Source organism: Balaenoptera borealis, assembly GCF_965194805.1.
Source record: "Balaenoptera borealis genome assembly, chromosome: 12".
In the NCBI taxonomy this organism is placed as follows: Eukaryota; Metazoa; Chordata; class Mammalia; order Artiodactyla; family Balaenopteridae; genus Balaenoptera; species Balaenoptera borealis.
In genome coordinates, this window is record NC_138869.1 from 52,417,757 (window position 1) to 52,434,772 (window position 17,016).

General features: G+C 40.0%; 1 protein-coding gene across 1 annotated transcript in view; it reads right to left on the reverse strand.

The window, feature by feature from the left end:
- Nucleotides 1-17,016, reverse strand: part of OXSR1 (oxidative stress responsive kinase 1) — a 99,611-nt gene that overhangs the window by 45,469 nt on the left and 37,126 nt on the right. Inside the window, exon 4 of the mRNA XM_082348628.1 lies at nt 16,872-17,013. Coding sequence (XP_082204754.1) covers nt 16,872-17,013 — 142 coding nt within the window. The remainder of the gene's footprint in view (nt 1-16,871; nt 17,014-17,016) is intronic.

Below are 17,016 nucleotides of genomic sequence, written 5' to 3' on the forward strand. Positions count from 1 at the left end.
TAAATTATTCAAATATCTCTATATTCTTATTAGTAACTATATATAACAACTCAAGTAATACATGAACACATTCCTGTTATAAAAACCTAAACATCACTGAAAAGGCCAAAGTTCCTTTTGACCACTGTTCTCAAGTCTAGTATTCTCTCCAAAGTTTTCAACCATTATCAGTCTAGTTAACAGAATATGTTCCTGTGACATATCTGGGCTTTTCTTCCAACATAAATGATACTGTACTATCCCTTCAAATCTACAACTTGTTTTTCTCATGCAATAATGTGTCAGTAATATCTAGCAAAATTTACAATCCCTAATTCCTATGAGTAATCCACTTCTTTGATAACCTAGAGAAACTCTCACAATGTTCACAGAATGTACAAGGGGGTTGTCTACAGAATTGTTTGTAATAACCAACCAAAAATGGTAGCAACCTAGAAAGCCAACAACAGCAAAAAGATTAAATTAATTCTGTTACATCCATGAAATGGATTAAGGTCAATCAACATGTCATGCCCTCTAATACATAATACATACTGCTAAGTGAACAAATCAAATAGGACAGTGCATTTTGTATGCCACCATTAATGTTACACACACAAAAACACACACACCCCTTTCCATACACAGAGAGCAATGAATTTATTTCCTTTAGTGGAGAGGAGTGGGATCAGAGTCTTGTGGGAATGGACTCACCTATTTGTTTCATAATTAAAAATAAATATAATTAAATAAAAAAGAGCCAGGCCTTGAAGCTAGACAAGAAAGAAAAGCGAGGCTAGCTCATGGAAGAAGACCGTTTGTCAGGAAAAAGAACCAGTGAAAGGACACTTCATCTCTTCCTTGTCCCTGTCTTCTTTCCCCTATCCTTAGCTATAACCATTCCTTGGTAAACAATGAACAACAGTTTCACAACTGTGTGTAGCAACGTCACCATACCAAGAGTATACAATACCTTTCTTGAATATATACTGAATCATTCGGAAATCATGTTACTGAGTATTTTTTTCTGCTTATAAATCCAAGCAATTTATAGGACCTTTCCCAGAGGCTGACTTAGAATGGAAGTTGGCTCACTTTGCTCTACAAACCTAAAGTCTACACCATGAACAGGAGAGAACTGAGGATATTTCCTTCCCTTGGTGACAAGACCATTCAACTAAGGCAACAATGAACCTTCAATTCCTTTTTCTGAGCTCATCTGGAATGATATCTAAAACTTAACGGAAAAACCAATGTATAGTTTAGTCACTTCCTCCTCTGTGTTTCTGCAGCAGGCTATAATGTTAGTACAGATCATAAAAATATAATCTTTCTCATTTCACCATGAGTCATATCTTAGTACATTTCTATATCATCTGTACTTACTTAATATTATAATTAGTGCATAGGGGGCATCTCCCAGATACTCATCAAATAGATTTAAATAATAGACGACAACCTGCCTTAAATCTTCTTATGGAGATAAGTGAATCATTAAATCAATCCATCCATCCAACTAAACACTAAAATAAAAATGGATTGTTTCTGAAGAGATGTGGAGTAGTAAATCAATCAATCCAACTAAATACAAAAATAAAATTGTTCCCTCCTGCCATCCCACCTCCCAACTCCCACCTCTTAACTGTGTTCCAAATATTAGGCTTATAAACCAGTATGCTGTAATCAAATAGGACAACTAACTATCCATCTAAATAGGAAAGCAGTTAAACTATGGTATATCTATATAATGAAATACTACGAATACTAACGAATATATATGTTAATATGGAACAATCTCCAAATATATTAAGTGAAATAAGAATACTACATACATCAAGTTGCCATTTGTCTTTTGTTTTTAAGCAGGAGGGAGAGAGATATATACAGTATGTTTATATTGCCATAAAATCTCTCTCAAAGGAATCACAAGAAAATGGCAAGAAGTGGTTCCCTTTAGACCAGGGTACTAGAGGTTCAGTGAAGGAAGGAGATTTTTTTCTTTTTTTTAATGCTTTATTATATTTATTTTTGTTTGTTTGTTTATTTATTTATTTAGTTATTTATTTATTTATGCCTGCCTTGGGTCTTTGTTGCTGTGAGCGGGCTTTCTCTAGTTGAGGCGAGCGGGCGCTACTCTTCATTGCGGTGTGCGGGCTTCTCATTGTGGTGGTTTCTCTTGTTGCAGAGCACAGGCTCTAGGTGCGCAGGCTTCCGTAGTTGTGGCACGCAGGCTAAGTGGTTGTGGCTCGCGGGCTCTAGAGCTCAGGCTCAGCAGTTGTGGTGCACAGGCTTAGTTGCTCCGCGGCATGTGGGATCCTCCCGGACCAGGGCTCGAACCCGTGTCCCCTGCCTTGGCAGGCGGATTCTTAACCCCTGCGCCACCAGGGAAGTCCCTAAAATGCTTTATTTTTTTTTTAGAACAGTTTTAGATTTACATAAAAATTGAGAAGATAGTGCAGAGGCGTTCCCATACACCTGTCACTCAGTTTCCCCTATTGTTAACATGACACATTAAATGGTTCTGTTGCCACAGTAATGAACTAGTATTGATGCATTACTATTAACTAAGGTCTACAATTTATTCAAATATTTTAGTTTTAACCTAATGTCCTTTTTCTTTCCCAGGATACCATGTTCCATTTAGTTGTCATGTCTTCTTAGGGGCTTCTCTTGTGTGTGACAGTTAATCTTTGACTTTCCTTGTTTTTAATGACCTTGACAGTTTTGAGGAGTAATGGTCCAGTATTTTGTAGGATGCCCCTCTATTGGAATTTATATGATGTTTTCCTCATGATTAAACTGGTGTTATGAGTTTTGGGAAGGAAAACCACAGAAGTCAAGTGCCATTTTCATCACATCATATCAAGAGTACATATTTATCACCATGTTTTAGCACAGCAGATATGGTGAAGACTTGTTTTTTTATCATATACCATTTGTACCATTTGAATTTCTAAGCCTATATTTGCATTACCCATTCAAATAATGTTTTCTAAGCTTTTGTCTTAAGTGAAGAAACAGTAATCCATTTTCAGTCGAACCTACACTTTGGGTGACTACTTTTCCTGATCAGTTCCCCAGATAATCAATTCATGTTTCCCTTTTCAAACCAAAAGTGTAAAATATAGAACAGTTTCCAAGAGTAAAAGCAGAGGAAGTTCATGAAGCTAAATGGCTCACTGGACAATTAAACACACCACAGTCTGTCCTCACACACAACAGGGCAAATGACCTTTCAAGGAAAAGATTTGTAACTAAATCTCTGGAAATCAACATAATGGTCCTTAACTGAAGAACCTTTGTTACCTGCCTCAAAGGATATCAAGCAACCCAACAGCCCCAACAGTTAAATCCTCCAACCACTCTTAAATAGCAAAAACAGTAAGTGTTGTTTTTCACAGCTTGATGCCATTTCTCACAAGTCACTACTGCACCAAAGTTACAGATTCCTTTTAAAATTAAAAGGAATATCATAGACATACTTGACTTTCTCATTAGTACAGAACACAAGTTTCTCCCCATCACATTTTTTTAAAATTTATTTACTTTTAGTTATTTTATTTTTGCCTGTATTGGGTCTTCATTGCTGTGTGAGGGCTTTCTCTAGTTGTGGCGAGCAGGCTTCTCATTGCGGTGGCTTCTCTTGTTGCAGAGCACGGGCTCTAGGCGCACGGGCTTCAGTAGTTGTGGCACATGGGGTCAGTAGTTGTGGCTCGTGGGCTCTAGAGCACATGCTCGGTAGTTGTGGTGCACAGATCGAACCCGTGTCCCTGCATTGGCAGGTGGATTCTTAACCACTGTGCCACCAGGGATCAAACCCATGTTCCTGCATTGGCAGGCTGATTCTTAACCACTGCACCACCAGGGAAGCCCCCCATTACATTTTTATGACTCATCAATAGGCACAGTTTATGGAAAACATGAAAAAGGCCAAGAGAAGAAATGAATCAAGACAAAAGCTGGAAAATACGCTACATTTAGGCATCTTAAACTAACTAAATATCTACCATTTCTGTTAAAGCTAACCTCTTTAAATGGGAAAAATATTTGGGTACGTAGATACAGAGAGAAAAGTGTAAGTCTAATTAGAGACCTGTTCACCCTAGTCAAAACCTCTAAAGCCTGGGGAGTCAAGGAGAAAACACAGTAGAAACAGAGTAAAATTATTTGACCTAATCCACCAGACGGACACAAATCTACCTGAAATAACAATTGGACTCTAAAGATATGAGAAGTGACAAAACCTACTAAAAACATCCATCTCTGTTTCCCAGTAAAACAACTTTATCCCAACCTTCTCCTGTTGAAATCTCAGTGCATCTCGGCTAAAGTGTAAGTAGGGTTCTTAGCCTTGGCTGCATGTTAGGATCTCTTGGGGAACTTTCAGAAGTCCCAATGCCAAGGCCTCATCATAGACCAGTTTAATGAATTTCTGGCAGTGGATCCAGGAATCAGTACTTATTAAAGTTTCCCAGGTGATTCCAATATGAAGCCAACACTGAGCTTCTCTGATTTTATGTGTAAGAGAATTTCCATTCCAGCAACACGGTAGAGACTTTCATCACTTACTACCCAGGCCTTGGCCCCAAGATACACCATTCCCCTTCTCCAAACACACAGAAATGCTGGATTAATTAGGGGGGGGAAACTGCCACATAAATGAACATGAAATAAAGAAAAGGAAATCTTCAATCTTCAGAAATGAAAAGGACACTTAAGAGCAGAGCAGTAAGCCTTGGGAGACAGAACAGAGATACTCCCCCAAATAGCTAGGGAGCTCAGGCTTTAAAATCCACCCATAAACAGAAAACATGGCATTGGGCTAGCTTAAGGTTGAGAAAGAGAACTGAGACCCCTTCATAAACCTAGGACCCTGGGAAGACTGAGCCACAATGAAACATATACTTGCCAAAGGCAAGCCAGTAAAGCCATATTAAAATAATACCTGTCTTTAATACAAAAGCATTTCTAGGAATAAAAAGTGTCATTATATAACAACAAAAAAAAGGGAATAATTTACCAAGGAGATAACAATCCTGAACCTGTATGTACCTATAAAATATCTTTCAATCGCAGAGGACTATAGTTCAAAGGAGTCATTAGTGTTGTAGGGCTAACTTCAACTAACTTCTGGCCTCCACTGTTCTGATGTGAAGTCAACTCCTAATCACACTGATGCTCTGTCTTAGTCTGTTCAGGCTGCTATAACAAAAATACCAGACTGGGTAACTTAAACAACCAACATTTATTTCTCACAGTTCTGGAGGCTGGAAAGTCCAAGATCAAAGCAGGGGCAGATCTGGTGCCTGGTGAGGAGCTGCTTCCCTGTTCATAGGTGACCACCTTTTCGCTGTATCTTCACAAGGTAGAAGGGGCAAGGGAGTTCTCTGGGGTCTCTTTTATAAGGACACTAATACCATTCATGTGGGCTCTACCCTCATGATCTATGTACCTCCCAAAGGCTCCACCTCCAAATACCACCACATTGAGGATTAGGTTTCAACATATGAATTCTGAGGGGACACAAACATTCAGTCTATAGCACTCCCCCTACATGATAAGTTGTTTTTCTCTTGCTGCCTTCAAGATATTCTCTTTGTGTTTAGGTTTCAATAGTGTGACTATGATGTGTCTGGGTATAGATCTCTTTGTATTTATCTTAATTGTGGTTCGTTAAGCTTCTTAAATTTGTAGATTAATGTTCTTCCTCCAATTTGGAAGTTTCAGGTCACTATTTCTTTCAATATTTTTGGTCCCTTTTACTCATTTAGCTAAATGAGAGCTGATAAATTTAACAAAGTAGATGTTACAGTCATACAAAATTGAGCACAGATTGAATTTGTGCCTGAACTTGATGTAAGTCAACTTTATTGCTTTCTAAAAAAGACAGTGAACTTAACCTGTATTTCAGTGTGTATTTTGGGTTAATTTTACCATTGACTATATACAGTCTGCATATGTAAAGGTTTAGGGAAAAGAATATACTTCTATCCATGTTCTGAAGTGAGGACTTTGACTTTTAAAAATAGAGATACAGATATGTTAAATAAGATAACAATTGCATATTTAAAGAATAATAATTCAGTGGCAGATCTAAATTCTATTGAGTTAGTAACTAAAAACTATAATTGATATTTAAATCAATGTATGCCCAGCTTCACTGATTAGCACAATATTTCCTAGAAGACTTTGGAAGTAGACTGCTAAATTCAGATCCCAGCTCTGTCACTAGCTGGGTGACCTTTGGCAAGTTACTTAACTCTCTTTACCTTGGTTTCCTCATCTGTAAAATAGGAATAATAATAGTACCAGGGGCTTCCCTGGTGGCACAGTGGTTAAGAATCCACCTGCCAGTGCAGGGGACACGGGTTCGAGCCCTGGTCTGGGAAGGTCCCACGTGCCGTGGAGCAGCTGGGCCCGTGTGCCACAACTACTGAGCCTGAGTGCCACAACTGCTGAAGCTTGCGTGCCTAGAGCCCGTGCTCTGCGACGAGAGGCTACCCAATGGGAAGCCCACGCACCGCAATGAAGAGTAGCCCCTGCTCGCCGCCCACGCGCAGCAACAAAGACCCTACACAGCCAAAAAAGACCGAAAAGAGTAGCCCCTGCTCGCCACAACTAGAGAAAGCCCGCACGCAGCAACGAAGACCCAATGCAGGCAAAAATAAATAAATTTATTAAAAAAAAAAAAATCCACCTGCCAAGGCAGGGGACATGGGTTTGAGCTCTGGTCCGGGAGGATCCCACATGCCGCGGAGCAACTAAGCCCGTGTGCCACAGCTACTGAGCCTGTGCTCTAGAGCCTGTGAGCCACAACTACTGAGCCTGTGTGCCACAACTACTGAAGCCCACGTGCCTAGAGCCTGTGCTCCACACAAAGAGAAGCCACCGCAGTAAGAAGTAGGCGCATGGCAACAAAGAGTAGGCCTTGCTCACCGCAACTAGAGAGAAAGCCCATGTGCAGCAATGAAGACCCAACGCAGCCAAAAATTAATTAATTAATTAACTTTTAAAAAATAGTACCAACTCATAAAATAATTGTGAAGATTAAATCAGGTTAAGGTAGAAAATACACTTAGAAAAGTATTTAGGGACTTCCCTGGCGGTCCAGTGTCTAAGACTCCATGCTCCCAATGCAGGGGGCCCGGGTTCTATCCCTGGTCAGGGAACTAGACCCCATATGCCGCAACTAAGAGTTCACATGCTGCAACTAAAGATCCCACATGCTGCAACTAAGGCCTGGCGCAGCCAAATAATAAATATTTAAAAAGAAAAAAAAAGTATTTAACACACAAGTTGCAGTGAATGCTAGCTGTCATTATTATCTACACCAGGGGTCAACATTTTCTTAAAGGGCCGGATAGTAAATAGTGTTTGTGGGGCAGATGATATCTGTCACCACTACTTTTTCTCTGTAGTGCTAAAATGTGCATGGCTGTGTTTTAAAAAAGAAACCAAAAAAAAAAAAACAGGCATCAGGCTGCATTCATCCTGTGGGCCAGAGTCTGTCAATCACTGATGATCTATATGGTGGTAAAATAAATTTTTTTTCCTCTCACATGACAGTCTGGGCATGAGTGACATCAGTTCAGCATGGTAACTCCACAGAGTTGGTGATTCAGGTTCCTCATATTTTATTGCTCTACCATCTCTAAGTTCTTGCTGCACAGTCCAAGATGCCTTACTACCACATCCACATTTCAATGGAAGGAAGGAAAGGGCAAATAGAGGTTATGTCACTTTCTGTGAGCAGTGGTTCTCAGGGTATTTGGCAATGTCTAGAGATATTTTAGGTTGTCGCAATGGGCACTGGGGGCAGTGTGTACGTGTGTGCGCTACTGGCATGTAATAGGTAGAAGCCGGATATGCTGCTAGATCTGTTCTATAACGCACAGGATAGCCCCTGCAACAAAGAATTGCCCAGCCCAAAAGTCAGTGGTGCTGGGACTGATAAAACCTGTTAAGGGAACACTATTGTTTTCATCACAGTGGCTAGAAACGAAATCACACAGTCAAATCTGGCCTGCATGGGAGGCTATGAAATGTTGCCTTTCCTCTGGATGTTCACGTGCCTAGTAAAAAATGTCTTTTTTCTTTTAATTCTAAAACAAGGGGAGACATATTAGGGGCCAATTAGCAGTCTATGGCATATGTCCTTCTAGAAGATTATTTGATGAACATGGAATCAGAACTGAGGTATTAACTGAATTATGTTCATTGCTGGTATCAAGGTATGTATCCACAGGGTTATCACCATTCAGAGGACAGGAATCCTGTTTTTCAGGGCACCTTTTCCCTTGACAGTGTGGGAAATAAATTCCTAAACATTTACCCTTTGGTCATGCCCCCTTTTCAGTCATTTGTTAACACATTATTTTAACTAGGTACAAAACAACTGATTACGTACAATTTTAGATGAAAAATCCTATTGTCTTAAGAATATACTTTCAGTGTTTCCAAGATTTCTAGTTTACATGTTATTCCTTAGAATCAATTACTCTCTTTTATCCTCATAAAAAGAAAGTTTGGGGTTTCCCTGGTGGCGCAGTGGTTAAAAATCCACCTGCCAATGCAGGAGACACAGGTTTGAGCCCTCACAACTACTGAGCCTGTGCTCTAGAGCCCGCGAGCCACAACTACTGAGCCCATGTGCCACAACTACTGAAGCCTGCGTGCCTGGAGCCCATGCTCCACAACAAGAGAAGCTACCGCTCCCTGGTGGCACAGCGGTTAAGAATCCGCCTGCCAATGCAGGGGAAACGGGTTTGAGCTCTGGTCTGGGAAGATCCCACATGCCGCAGAGCAACTAAGCCCGTGCACCACAACTACTGAGCTACTGAGCCTGCGCTCTAGAGCCTGCAAGCCACAACTACTGAGCCCCCGTGCCACAACTACTGAAGCCTGTGCGCCTAGAGCCTGTGCTCCGCAACAAGAGAAGCCACCGCAATGAGAAGCCCGTGCACGGCAACAAAGAGTAGCTCCCGCTCACTGCAACCAGAGAAAAGCCCGCGCACAGCAAAGAAGACCCAATGCAGCCAAAAATAAAATAAATAAAATAAAATAAGATAAAATAAAATAAAATAAAATAAAAAAAAGAAGCCACTGCAATGAGAAGCCCATGAGCCGCAACAAAGAGTAGCCCCCACTCACCACAACTAGAGAAAGCCCGTGCGCAGCAATGAAGATCCAACGCAGCCAAAAATAAAAATTAATTAATTTTAAAAAAGTTTGTTTCCTTTGTAAGACTTAAGCAGGTGGAAAAAACTTAAACAACTGGAAAGAATTATTCATTTTTCCTAGAATGAGATGCTTCTATAGATGACTGATTTCACTTACTATACATTGATTTTCTTTAAAATGCTTCTACTCTCAGGGTAATCTAATCAAAAGTTTGTGTGTAGGGGGAGGGAATACCTTGCTTTTTTCCTCCATATTCTGATTACTCCTTAAAACCTCAGTTTTACAAATTGGTAGTCACCTGATCTTTGATCAGTTACTTTTCTGGGCCTTTGCTTGTCTGTTTGCTGACGGATTAGGGTTAAGTAGGTGACTTTTTTTTTAACTGAGGTATAAAATTGTAAGATATAAATAAATAAGATATATTGTAAGATAAATAAATTTGTAAGATATAAATAAAGCTGTAAGATATTTAAAGTGTACAATGTGATGGTTTGGTACACATATACACTGGGAAAGGATTAACTCCATAGAGTTAATTAACACATTTATCACCTCACATATTTACTCTTATTTTTTGAGAACATTTAAATCCTACTCTCTTAGCAAACTGCAATAATATGATACAGTGTTATCCACTATAGTCAACATGATATACATTAAATCCTCAGACCTTATTCATCTTATAACTGAAAGTTTCTACTTTCACCAACCTCTCCCTGTTTCCCTCACCCACTCAGCCCCTGGCAACCACTTTTCTACTCTCTATTTCAATGAATTTAACTGTGTGTGTGTGTGTGTGTGTGTGTGTGTGTGTGTGTGTGTGTGTGTGTGTGTGTGTGTTTTAAGATCCCACATATTAAGTGATACCATGCAGTATTTGTCTTTCTCTGTCTGGCTTAATTCACTTAGCATAGCATGCCCTCCAAGTTCATCCATGTTGTCACAAATGACAGGACTTCCTCCTTCTTATGGATGAATAAAGTCCATTGTACGTGTGTGTGTGTGTGTGTGTGTGTGTGTATATGTGTGTGTGTATCACAATTTCTTTATCCATTCATCCATGACACACACTTAGGTTGTTTCCATATCTTGGCTATTGTGAATAATGCTGAATATGGGAGTACAGATATCTCTTTGAGATAATGACTTCATTTCTTTTGGACGTATACCCAGCAATGGGATTTCTGGATCTTATTGTAATTCTTTTTTTTTGGCTGTGCCACACGGCTTGTGGGATCCTAGCTGCTAGACCAGGGATCAAACCTGTGCCCCCTGCATTGGATGTGCAGAGTCTTAACCACTGGACCGCCAGGGAAGTCTCCTGTAATTCTACTTTTAATTTCTTGAGGAACCTCCATACTGTTTCCACAGTGGCTGTACCAGTTTACACTCCCAACATCAGTACACAAGGGTTCCCTTTCTCCATATCCTTGACAGCATCTGATATCTTGTCTTTTTGTTTTGTTTTGTTTTTTGGCTGCACCATACGGCTTGTGGGATTTTAGTTCCCTGGCCAGGGATTGAAACCTGGCCCTTGGCAGTGAAAGCACGGAGTCCTAACCACTTGACCACCAGGGAATTCCGATATCTTGTTTTTTTGATAACAGACATCCTAACAGGCGTGAGATGATATTTCATTGTCGTTTTGATTTGCATTTCCCCAATGGTTAGTAATGTTGATCACCTTTTTCACATGTATCTGTTGGCTACTTATATGTGTTCTTTGGAAAAATGTCTATTCAGGTCCTTTTCCCATTTTTTAATTGGGTTGTTTTTATTTTTTTGCCTCTGAGTTGTATGAGTTCCTCCTATTTTGGGGATGTTATCCCCTTATCAGAATGTGGTTTGCAAATATTTACTCCTATTTAGTAGGTTGCCTTTTTACTTTTTTGATGGTTTCCTTTGCTGTGCAGAAGCTTTTTAGTTTGATGTGGTCTAGTTTTTAAAGTTTTTGCTTTTGTTGCCTTTGCTATTGGTGTCAAATCCAAAAAATCATTGCCAAGACCAATGTCAAGGATATGTTTTCTTCTAGGAGTTCTATAGTTTCAGGTCCTAAGTTCATGTTTTTAATCCATTTTGCGTTGATTCCTCTGTATGGTATAAGATAGAGGTCCAGTATCATTTTTTGTATGATGTTTGTTGTGGGCTTATCATAAATGGCCTTTATTATGTTAAGGTACATTCCCTCTATACCCAGTTTGTCAAGAGTTTTCATTATGAAAGGATGTTGAATTTTGTCAAAAGCTTTTTCTGCATTTATTGAGATGACCATGATTTTATCGTTCATTTTGTTAAAGTGGTGTATCATAGTGATTGATTGATTTGCAGATGCTGGACCACCCTTGCATCCCTGGAATAAATCCCACTTAGTTATGCTGTATGATCCTCTTAACATATTGTTGAATTTTGTTTGCTAACATTTTGTTGAAGATCTCTGCGTATACGTTTATCAAGGATATTGGCCTGTAATTTTCTTTTCTTGTAGTGTCCTTGTCTGGCTTTGGTATCAGGGTAATGCTGGCCTTGTAAAATGAGTTTCTAATGTTTCCTCCTCTTCTAGTTTTTGGAAAAGTTTGAGAAGGATTATTGTAAGTTCCTCTTTAAATATTTGGTAAGATTCACCAGTGAAGCCATCAGTCCTGGATTTTTGTTGGGAGGTTTTTGATTATTGAACTGATCTCCTTAGTAGTAATTGGTCCATTTAGATTTTCTATTTCTTCATGATTCAATCTTGGTAGATTGTATGTTTCCAGGAATTTATCCATTTCTTCTAGGTTGTACAATTTGTTGGCATATAATTGTTCATAGTAGTTTCTTATGATCCCTTATACTTCTGTGGTATCAGCTGTAATGTCTCCTCTTTCATTTCTGAATTTAATTTATTTGAGTCCTCTCTCTTTTTCTCTTGGTGAGTCTAGCTAACAATTTGTCTATTTATCTTTTTCAGAAACCAGTTCTTAAAAACTGGTTTCACTGACCTTTTCAACTGTCTTTTTAGTCTGTATTTCATATATTTCCACTGTAATGTTTTTATTTAACTTCCTTCTGCTAACTCTGGGCTCAGTCTGTTCTTATTTTTGTAGTTCCTTAAAAGTAGGTGATTTTAAATGTTATATCTTGTTGTGTTCTTCCACTCTTTTTCTGATTTCTTTGGTTTTAATTGAGCATTTTATATGATTCTATTTTTCTCTCCTCTCTTAGCATATTAATTCTTCTATTTTTCCTTTTTTAGTGGTTGCCCTAGAGTTTGCTCTACACATTTACAACTAATCCAAGTCCACTTTCACATAGCACTATACCACTTCCCTGAGTTTTCTTTCAATCTCATATATCCTGGACTGGGTATTACAGTCTTGCAACCCAGAACTGTCAATAGGCATAGACCAAAAAAAAAAAAAGAGGAGATTAACCAAGATGGCGGAGTAGAAGGACGTGCTCTCACTCCCTCTTGCGAGAGCACCAGAATCACAACTGGCTGCTGGACAATCATCGACAGGAAGACACTGGAACTCACCAAGGAGGATACCCCACGTCCAAGGACAGAGGAGAAGCCACAGTGAGATGGTAGGAGGGGCGCAATCAGAGAAAAATCAAATCCCATAACTGCTGGGTGGGTGACTCACAGACTGGCGAACACTTATACCACAGAAGTCCACCCACTGGAGTGAAGCTTCTGAGCCCCACGTCAGGCTTCCCAACCTGGGGGTCCGGCAACGGGAGGAGGAATTCCTAGAGAATCAGACTTTGAAGCCTAGTGGGAATTGATTGCAGGACCTTGACAGGACTGGGGGAAACAGAGACCCCACTCTTGGAGGGCACACACAAAGTAGTGTGCGCATCGGGACCCAGGGGAAGGAGCAGTGACCCTGGGGGAGACTGAAACAGACCTACCTGCTGGTGTTGGGGGGTCTCCTGCGGAGGCGGGGGGTGGCTCTGTTTCACCGTGGGGACAAGGACAAAAGCTTTTGCACAGCAAAGGAAACCATAAACAAGACGAAAAGACAACCCCCAGAATGGGAGAAAATATTTGCAAACGAATCAACGGACAAAGGATTAATCTCCAAAATATATAAACAGCTCATTCAGCTCAATATTAAAGAAACAAACACCCCAATCCAAAAATGGGCAGAAGACCTAAATAGACATTTCTCCAAAGACATACAGACGGCCACGAAGCACATGAAAAGATGCTCAACATCACTAATCATTAGAGAAATGCAAATCAAAACTACAATGAGGTATCACCTCACACCAGTTAGAATGGGCATCATCAGAAAATCTACAAACAACAAATGCTGGAGAGGGTGTGGAGAAAAGGGAACCCTCTTGCACTGTTGGTGGGAATGTAAATTGATACAGCCACTATGGAGAACAATATGGAGGTTCCTTAAAAAACTAAAAATAGAGTTACCATATGACCCAGCAATCCCACTACTGGGCATATACCCAGAGAAAACCGTAATTCAAAAAGACACATGCACCCGAATGTTCATTGCAGCACTATTTACAATAGCCAGGTCATGGAAGCAACCTAAATGCCCATCAACAGACGAATGGATAAAGAAGATGTGGTACATATATACAATGGAATATTACTCAGCCATAAAAAGGAACGAAATTGAGTCATTTGTTGAGACGTGGATGGATCTAGAGACTGTCATACAGAGTGAAGTAAGTCAGAAAGAGAAAAACAAATATCGTATATCAACGCATGTATGTGGAACCTAGAAAAATGGTACAGATGAGCCAGTTTGCAGGGCAGAGGTTGAGACACAGATGTAGAGAACGGACATATGGACACCAAGGGGGGAAAACTGCGATGGGGTGGGTATGGTGTTGTGCTGAATTGGGCGATTGGGATTGACATGTATACACTGATGTGTATAAAATTGATGCCTAATAAGAACCTGCAGTATAAAAAAAGAAACAACTAAAAAAAAAAAAAAAAAAAAGAAGAAGAAGCAGCTCTAAGCCTGCTCTCTGTGGCCAAAGGATCAGGAAAGGGGCAGCACAGCTCAGACCTAACAGGGACCCCATCCCTGACTACATAGCTGGAGTGGAAGGCTGACCCACTAGGCCAGAACCAGAGGTGCCAATGAAGACCAGACAGGAAACTCCAGTGCCCAATCCACATCTAGTGCAGCAGGTAGGCCCATGCTGCCTACACCAGCACCACCGATAGGCCCAGCCAATATCTCCCATTCTTCCACCCAGCAGCAGAAAGTGACCCAGGTCTGGCACCTCTTGGTCCTCTACACCAGGGGTCCCCAATCCCCAGGGTCGCAGACTGGTACTGGGCTGTGGCCTGTTCTAAACCATTCCCCCAACCCCACCCCAGTGTGTGGAAAAATTGTCTTCCATGAAACCAGTCCCTGGTGCCAAAAAGTTTGGGGACCGCTGCTCTACACACTGGCAAAGGATGACCCAGACCCAGTGTCTCCCAACTCCCCACTCAGTAGCAAAAGGTGGTCCAGAAAAGTGCCTTTCATGTCCACAGGCAATACCACAGAATGAGTGGGAGCCCGATTGCGGCCAGGTGGCCTGGTCCACAAGGTGAGCCCAAGAAGTGCTCACAGATCCACAGGCACAGCCACTATCTCCCACCTTCCACCTAGCAGCACCAGGCCTGGGGAAGGGCACTCTACTCCAATGGGTGGCATCAGCAGGGATTGAGAAGAGAGCCCCAGCAGTGCCACAGGAACAAAACAAACCAGAACAACAAACACTGCAAGGGCTCTAAAAAATCAGGGCAATTGCCTGCTAAAATATATTATTTCTGTATATTATTATTTCAATAGGATCAAGAGTCTCCTAACATAACATCCAAAACATCCATGATAAAATTAAAAAAAAAATCATTCAACATACCAAGAACCAGGAAAAACTTCAAAAAGGAAAGACAACTAAATGATGTCAACACAAAGATGAATCAGGTTTTGGAATTATTTGACAAGAATTTTAAAGCAGCCATCATGAAAATGCTTCTAACATGCAATTTGGAATTCTCAAAACAAATGAAAAACAGAAAATCTCAGCAAAAAAAATAAAAGCTATAAAAAAGAACCAAATAAAAATTATATAACTGAAAACCTACACTAACTGAAATAAAAAGCTCAAGGAATGGGTTCCAGAGTAGAATGGAGAGGACAGAGGATAGAATCAGCAAACCTGAAAACAAATCAAGAAAATTTACTCAATCTGAACAGAGTAAAAATAGGCTGAAAACTGAGCCTCAGGGATTATGGCACAATATGGTACAATAACAAAAGATCTAACATTTCCATCATTAGAGTCCCAGAAGAAGATGAGGGAAAACAGCTTGCAAAGGTATTCAAAGAAATAATGGCTGAAAACTTCCCAAAATTGGTGAAGACAAAAACTTATAGATTCAAGAAGGTTAGGAACCCCAAACAGGATAGACGTGAAGAAACCCACACTAAGACATATCATAATTAAACTTGTCAACACCAAACTTTGGGACTTATCTGGTGGTCCAGTGGATGAGACCCTGAGCTCCCAATGCAGAGGGCCTGGGTTCGATCCCTGGTCTGGGAACTAGATCCCGCATGCATGCTGCAACTAGGAGTTTGCATGCCACAACTAAGAAGCCCGCATACCGCAGCTAAGAGTCCGCATGCTGCAACTAAGAGTCTGCATGCTGCAACTAAAAACATCCTGCATGCGGCAACTAAGACCCAGCGCAGCCAAAATAAATAAATAAATAAATAGTTTAAAAAAAAAAAAAAGAAACAATCTTTTTTTTTTTTTTTTTGGCTACGCCATGTGACATGTGGGATCTTAGTTCCCCGACCAGGGATTGAACCTGTGTCCCCTGCATTGAGAGCGCAGAGTCTTAACCACTGGACCGCCATGGAAGTCCCACGAAGAAACAGTCTTGAAAGTAGCCAGAGAAAAGCAACATATTGCCTAAGAACACCAATTCACATGACAGATTTCTCATCTGAAACCATGAAGGTCCCAATTAAGTACCACAGCATCTTTCAGGTGCTGAAAGAAAAGAACTGTCAACTACAAATTCTTATATCCAGGGAAACTATCCTTCAGAAATGATGGGGAAATAAATATATCTTCAAATGAAGGAAAACCAAATCCAGGGACTAAACAAATTTGTACTAACCCAGAATCTACCACCATTTGTACAGATAACAATTCTTGTTATCTGTACGCAGGGACCGAATAGATATAATTAGCCAGAAATACTTGAACCATGAAATGTTACACAGGTTTTCAAATGTCATTTTATTTAAAAAAAAATAATAATTTTTAATTTTAAAAAGTGATTTTACAAAAGCTTTTAATAATTTGAGAAAATAGTCAAGATATAACATAAAGGAAACAAAAAAGAAACAAAATTATACATACAGTTTTGTTTTAAATATCTGTAAGCGTATAAAAGAAACTGGAAAAGAATATTCCAAAATGTTATCAGTGATTGCAATGATTGACTCCCATAGGAAATTAGGAATTTCTCCTGTTTCTAGAGTTTCCAATTTGACTAAAGTACTTGTTACTTTCAAATGCTTACTAGCTGTGTAACCACAATGTACTGGAACTAGTACTACAAAGAACCCTGCTAACACTCAGAGATTATGATTAACTGTGCAAAAGAATGGGGAATAGCCTCAATGAAATGATATAGCACAACTATCACTGCACTTATCCAAAAGAGAAGAGTGTTGTCTTTTACATACCTGTGAATCTGTCCATTTTTATGCAAGTATTCCAACCCCTCCAGCACTTCTCTGAGTATTGTAGCAATGGTAGCTTCATCTAGGACTCCACTTTTATGTTCCCCCTTTGCCACAATGTGCTTAATAATATCCAGAACAGAACCTG